This window comes from Neomonachus schauinslandi, chromosome 3 (assembly GCF_002201575.2).
Source record: "Neomonachus schauinslandi chromosome 3, ASM220157v2, whole genome shotgun sequence".
Lineage (NCBI taxonomy): Eukaryota > Metazoa > Chordata > Mammalia > Carnivora > Phocidae > Neomonachus > Neomonachus schauinslandi.
Genome location: NC_058405.1, coordinates 1,595,992 through 1,603,126, shown reverse-complemented (window position 1 = coordinate 1,603,126; position 7,135 = coordinate 1,595,992). Strand labels below are relative to the sequence as shown.

General features: G+C 58.7%; 1 protein-coding gene across 1 annotated transcript in view; it reads left to right on the top strand.

Annotated features, from left to right (window-relative positions):
- The first annotated feature begins 6,633 nt into the window (after nt 1-6,633).
- The window catches only part of SOX1 (SRY-box transcription factor 1), a 1,195-nt gene continuing 693 nt past the window's right edge, over nt 6,634-7,135 (top strand). The window contains exon 1 of the mRNA XM_044913328.1: nt 6,634-7,129. Coding sequence (XP_044769263.1) covers nt 6,634-7,129 — 496 coding nt within the window. The remainder of the gene's footprint in view (nt 7,130-7,135) is intronic.

The following is a 7,135-nucleotide window of genomic DNA, read 5'->3' as shown; positions in this document are numbered from 1 at the left end:
CGTCTCCTTCCCGGCTTCCTCGCAGATCTTCCAGGGACCGGTCGAGGCCGGGGACGCGGGGCCGGCGGCTTGTGGTCAAGCTCCGCCTGCGGCCCTGGCGTCAAGCAGCGGCTTGGCCCAGGCCCACCCGGCCAGGCCGCGGGGCACTAGCCCGGGTCCTCACCCGAGCCGCTCGCTCGCCAAGTTGTTAATCGGTGTGGACACGAGAATGCGGGCAGCGGGCCGTGCCCCCCGGCGTCGGCTGCCCTGGGCCGGGGACGCTGGGCCCTCCCGGCTGGCGCCCAGCGCCGGGCGACGGCTGGGAGCCCGGGCAGAGCTCGTCGCGTCTTTAAAGGCCGCCCAGCAGAACTGCGCGCTAAAGCTGCGCCCGGCCCGGCTCTCCGCCTCATTGGTTTGGTTTGGGCTGAGTGGGGGCCCCCTCGAGGAGACGCCAGCGTCCAAGTGTACGGGGCAGGTGGTCGAGATTCTGGTGGGAAAGTTTCCCACAGAAGGGCCGGGCAGGCCGAGCGGCAGGAGGAGCCCGCGCTCGCTGGCGGCGAGGCCCAGGCGGCCTGGCACCCCGCGGCCGCCCAGCTCCGCGCGCCCGGCCCGCCGCCCTCCCTCCTGAGCGCCCGCAGCTCCGCCCGGGCCGAGGGCGCGAGGCTCCCGTCGGGTCCCAGTGTTTCCCTCCCCTTGTCTTCTCTCTTTCATTCATAAACCTGGTGGCTACAGACGCAGCTTGAATATTGACGTCTCTCCCCCAACAGCTCTGCCGTTAACCCAATTACAGAATTCATCAAGAACTGTGTTGAATTATCTCTTTCCATACAGTATCAGCATTAGCCTAATTAAAAGCTATAATGTCTGATATAATGATTAAATCGTTAGCTCTGCTGTAGGGAAGCAATATTTTGTTTTCCCTTCAATTAGAAGCTGATTGAGGTTTTCAGAGCAGGTCAGCTGTGAAATTTGAATTATATGTGTGAGTACTGCTCACAGGGTGAGCCCCTACTCGAAAGCTCCCAGAGATTCTCCAAATGCTTTCACCCAGAGAGCTAGGAGGCACAAAACAGCACACACGCACGCACACACACACGGTTGTTTGCTCTTCAGTGTGAATTTACGGACCCCTACACTGAGGGCTGGGAAGAAAGCCGTGCTCGCTTTCGAGGGGAAGGGCTCTCTTCCCCCTTCCCTGCAGACGCTGCAGGCTCAGCCCTCCACACCCGGACGCTCCCAGCGGAAGGAGTGGACGGCGGACCTGCGCGCCCACGGCCGCTGCACAGGTCCCCTGCTCTGTTGCTCCCCCTAAATGGCACAGATGCCCTACGAGCGGTTCTTTTTCTTCTCCTTCTTCTTTCCCCTCTTCCATGACTAGTTTTTTCCTTCTTTAAAAGAAAGAAAAAATCAACAAAGAAACTTTTGTGCTACTTTGGCTCGGTTGGCTTTGTTTGGGAACAACGGGCCAAGTTAGCAGGGCCAGGGCGCGGAGGGGGCCCGGGGGCGCCCGGGGATCCGGGACAGACAAGCGCCCCCCACCCCCGCCACGACCCCCAGCCTTCCCCCGCGCACCCCGGCTCGAAAAGCCCCGAAGGCGCGCGCCGAGCCCTGGAGCGGCGCGCGAGGCTGCAGGAGCCGGGAACCGGGCGCGGCGGAGGAGAGCGGGGGCCGGAGGCCGGCAGCTCCGCGAGGCGGCGAGGGCGGCGGCGGCCAGCAGACGGCGATCGCGGCCCGCGCTCCCGCGGCTCCGGGCAGGGGGGAAACGCGGCCTCCGCCGCCGCCCTCCCGGCGCTGTCCCCCTCCAGCGGCGCCCGTGGGCGCCGCCGTCCCTCCCGCCTCTCCTCGGCCTGCGCCTCCTGTCGGCAGAGACGACCTCGAAGGCCTGAGCGGCCTCCGGGTCTTCCTTTTTCTCCTCGCCCGCGCTCGCTCGCTCTGCCGCATTCTCCTCCTCCCCGCTCGCTCTTCTTCTCCGATCACTTTTTTCTCTCCCCAAATCCGGCCTTGAATTGGCGGCTCCCTCCCTCAGGATTTGCCTCTCTAGACTCTGGTCTGAGCCCTTTGGGGCGACACCAGAGCCTGCAAGGCTGCGCCCCGGGCGGTGCACGGAGGCGTCTACGCAGGGCCTCGGTTGTCCACGCGTCCCGGAAGCCGCAGGAGCTGAACTGTGGGCGGGCAGCGGCCGGCGCTCTGCGCGCATCCCCCGGGCGCGTGTGCCCAGGACGGGCCAGCTGCGCCAAGGCCGCCTAAGACAGGCGTTTTTAGGCTTCGCGGCTCCCCTACGGTGACCTTTCACCAACTTCCGTCCCCACCCCCCAACTCCTGACCTGCCCATCTCTCCACTTGCTTGGAGCTTTAGACTGGCGCTGGTACAGAAAGTCACCTCTAGGTGCCTGAAAGGTAGCTTTCCTTTAAAGAGTGCTAGGGGCAATCTACAGGGGATTCTATCCACAGTGACCCTCTCTGCTCCCGGGATTTCTCCTAAGCACAACCACAGGGAGGGGGGAAAAGCCAGAGCCAAAAGTTTTAGTTACTCCACAAGAACAGTTTACGCTAATGGTGTTAGAAGTCCAGAAATCAATTTATTTGAGAGTCAAGGGCTTTTGTATAATTGCCTAAATACATCACATACATAGATATGCATATATTCGGTATGTTTATACACCTATGTACACATATGCATCTATCCTGCCTGAACACATGTATGTTTATGTATGCATATATTCATGTATATATACTCAGCATGTATACACACATATATATACATGTATGCACATATATTCTGTGTGTACACACATATGGATACATAAGCATATGTGTGTGTGTCATTTCCTCTGAGGAGGCCTGGATCTGAATTTCCTTTCAGATCATGCCCACAAGTTAAATAAAAGAACGGGAAGTATCTTTACTTATCCATATTTCCAAGTTGATCTTCATTTTGGCATTTTGAGCGAAGAGATACGATGAAGTCTCTGAGAAGCCAAAAGAGCCAATGTGGTCAATCAACAGCAAAGCAATCCCTCAGTCAGGGCCTGGGCCCTGACATTACTGGGAAAAAGTGTAGTCTGTCTTCAAACCCCTCAGTGCCCAACCTTGGAGAGGCCCTCAGTGTGAAGGAGGCCCCTGCCAACCTGGTGGGGGGTGGGAGGGAGTAACAAAACTGGGGAGAGGAGGTGTTTTTCAAACTGGTTTTTGGACCGTTTCCTCTCCTTTTAAAGAGTCACTGGGGAGAGGGGTCAGAAGGAGCAAGCAATTGAGGCTCCCAAAAGCCATTACGGCAGGAGGTGATACAACGCTCCTCAGCCTCCATGCCAGGATGGAAGGCACGGAGAGGTCTGGCACTCACCGCCCTGCCACTGCCTAATTGGCACAGGCGATTGCTGCCAATCATCTATCGCTTGGCAACAAGTTACACCTGCGGCTCTGGTTTAATGCTTCTGCACGTGGGCACCCATAGAGTGTGCACCCGCCTGGGCCCAGGGAACATCTCGTCACTAAAAAGGGCTTATGGAGAGCGCCCTGAACGCTAAGCACTAGCATGATCTCACACAAGGCTAAACCATTTACCTCCTATTTAGAGGCTCTGGAAAACAAGGGTAACATCGTATTTGGAAACAATTTTCAGGACTATGGTAGAAAGAAACCAGACCGTTTCAAAGTCGGCTATCCAAGTTCCTAAAAGCATAAAGCATTCCTGCAATGCTAACTGGAGTGCAGGGTGTTTATAAAATAAATTGCTCCATTGATATGGAAAATAATGTGCCAAGCCTGACTCACACAAAGCATTTTCAGGGGGTCTTAGGCTATTTAGTTTAAAATCTAAATTGAAAAGCAGAGGAAAAGAAATCTTTCAATTGCTAAGTGGATAATATAGTTTATAATTTGTAAACCATTTCCTTTATTTCAGTCTTGCTGACTTTCCATAACACACTGGATTTCACTGCACACCCATCGCCTCCTAAATTATCAAAAGAAAAACGGGGCTGTAGCATTCTTAAACAATATTCTTGTTCTTTTTTTGTTCACTCACAATGTAACTGATATTTGGTGGTAGCGCATACAACAAATCAAAAGGTTTAACAAACTGGATTGATGAAATGAGAAGGTAGTTGAAAACCAAGTTTATAACCTAGATCTTTAGTGAAAAATTAAATACAAAATGACGTTTCCTTTCTAATATAATTATGTATTATTTGATGAGTTCACTATGAAACGCTGAAAGGCCTGAAACGGAAGCAGTTCAATCTGCAGAGACCAATTTGCTGTTGCACTGCATACCGTAGCAACCTTGAAATAGTAACAAAAAGGCTACAGTAACAATCATAGTAATTGAGAAGAGGGAAAGGAGGATCCCTGCACCATGGACAAGCAATAGGGTCAGAATATTCACAACCTCAGAATTTTTTTTTTAAATGGGGGGGGTAAGGTGTCACGTAGTCACTACCCAGCATACTTAAACATCCGTATTAGTACGCTCAGGGCCATCCTCATCCTTACACGTTTACTTCCACTACGGGACGGTCAGTCACGCCGCTTTGCTTAGGCTCGGCTTTACCCACCCGCAGTCTCCTAAGCACCTCCCTCTCCGGTGCTACACGGGCGCCCGCGTGGAGTACGCATGAGGGATGCTGGGGCTCAACGGACTCTTTGCAAGAAGTCTTTGGGCCACTTGCTCATCGTTCGGACGGAAACAGTAGCGTGAGCGCGATGGTGGGGGCTTTGAGATTGGGTTTGGAAATCTCTTGTGCGTCCCCAACTGGAAGACACTTTAAAGTTTAGGAATCACAACCGCAGGTGGGGCCTTCCTCCTCCCAAGAACCAGGCCTTTCGTTCGCATAATGTAGGAAAACGGCATTTGCTGCTTAGTCGTGAGGCCCCATTTTCCCCGTTCGGTGTCCAGTGGGCCCTACTCCGTTCACACAGTTTTCACAGCTCTTGGGCAAACAAATGCTGGAAGATTCGCTCCAGAAGAGCGTGGGATCCATCATTCTTTTGCGATTTAAACAAACTTTTTCAACTGTTGAGTTGCTACTAAATTCCAGATAGATCTTGTTTCCGAGCTCCCTAGCAATTTCTTTTTAGGAGGAAAAAGCTAAATTGAGAAGAGTACGAGCCTATAACCCCCAAGTTCATTAGAAGACCCTCAAAAAAAAAAAAAAGTTCAGGGCTGATGCTAAAAGCAGCTATGGGGCCAAGTCTGACAAAACGCCCCCCCCCCCCCCCCGGGGGATTCTTAGGGCCTGGATGGGAAGGCCTTCCTACGAGAGGGGGCACTGGAGAACTTCTCACACGCGGCGGCGGAGCAGGTATCCCTGGGAGAGGTCTCATAGAAGAACCCGTGGGGGGCTTTCGAGTTGCGGATCTCAGACGCCCCCCACTACCTCCGGCTCCGGAGGGCGCGCCTGTCCCTCCCAGGCCTCGGGGCCTGCGGGGGGTGAGGTTCTCGCCACGGTCCCAACTTTGCCCTCCCCAGCAAGCGCAGAGTTGGCCGGCGGGGGTGCAGAGAAGCTGGGTCTTCACTGCACTCGTTTAAACAAGGCTCCAGGCTGTATCCCCCCCCCCCCCCCCCGCCGCCCCTCCTACCGCTCTTCCTCCCGCCCCGAACGATTCTTTTCTTCGTCTCCGCTTTTAAACCCAACCTTAATCGTTCGGAGCGCGCGGGCGGGAGAGGCGAGGAGGGCGAGCTCGGGGTTTGCCGCCGCCGCGCGCGCTCAGGAAGCAGCGTGGCTGTGCCCCCTCCCAGGCCTCCTTCCCCCTCCTTCCTGCCCCTGCTCCCCCTCCTTCCTCCCCTCCTCCCGCCCCGCCGCCCGCGCCCCGAGCATCTACTCCCTCCCCACGTCAGTCGCCAGCGCGCCATGCAAATCACCGCCGCCGCCGGCTCCCATTGGCCGCGGTGCGCTCATTTAATGGCAGCCCGGGCCCGGCGTATGGCTGCTGGGCCCCGCGCGCCGCCGGCCCCGCGTGCGCCTCCGCTCCGAGCGCACGGCCTCGGGCAGGCAGTGGGCAGCCAGTCCCGGGCTCGGCGGCCCCGCTCTCAGGCCCTCTCCGCGCGCCTGCGCTCCCAGCGCTGCCCCCTGCCCCCCTCCCCAACGGCCCCCCTCCGCGCCCCCCTCGGCGCCTCGCTCCCCCCGGGCACCTGGGACCGGCACATGCCCAGCGCACGCGGCGCGCCGCGCTGCTAGAAGTTGCAGCCCCGGAGTTGGAGGCCGCTGAGGACCCAGTGCAGGAGGAAGGAGGCAGCGCGCGGCGGCGGCCGGCCAAGAGGAGGCGGAGAGCCCCCGGCCAGGCCCCGCGCACCGTTCGCGTCCCGACAAGTGGAGCTGCAACTTGGCCACGACTGCACCTGTTTGCACCGCTCCGCCGAGGCGACAGGGCTGCGGCGGCGGCGGCGACCCCGGCCATCGCCCTCTCCGGCAAGTGGTTTGAGCACGAGGAGAAACTTTGCACCTGTGAGCCGGACCTGCGCTGAGTGCGTGTGTTTTTGCCTCTTGTTCTGTCGTCGTTGCTTCCGCCTGCCCCGTCCTTCTCTCTGGTAGGACTTCAGCCCCCTCCCCACGTCTCCCTCTGTTCCACTGAGCCCCTCTCCATCCTCCACCCCCGGCCGTCTATGCTCCTGGCCCTCCCCGCGCGGTGCCGGTGAACCCGCGAGCCGCCCCGATGTACAGCATGATGATGGAGACCGACCTGCACTCGCCTGGCGGCGCCCAGGCCCCCACGAACCTGTCGGGCCCGGCCGGGGCGGGCGGCGGCGGCGGCGGCGGGGGCGGCGGCGGCGGCGGGGTCGCCAAGGCCAACCAGGACCGGGTCAAGCGGCCCATGAACGCCTTCATGGTGTGGTCCCGCGGGCAGCGGCGCAAGATGGCCCAGGAGAACCCCAAGATGCACAACTCGGAGATCAGCAAGCGCCTGGGCGCCGAATGGAAGGTCATGTCCGAGGCCGAGAAGCGGCCGTTCATCGACGAGGCCAAGCGGCTGCGCGCGCTGCACATGAAGGAGCACCCGGATTACAAGTACCGGCCGCGCCGCAAGACCAAGACGCTGCTCAAGAAGGACAAGTACTCGCTGGCCGGCGGGCTGCTGGCGGCCGGCGCGGGCGGCGGCGGCGCGGCCGTGGCCATGGGCGTGGGCGTGGGCGCGGCGGCCGTGGGCCAGCGCCTCG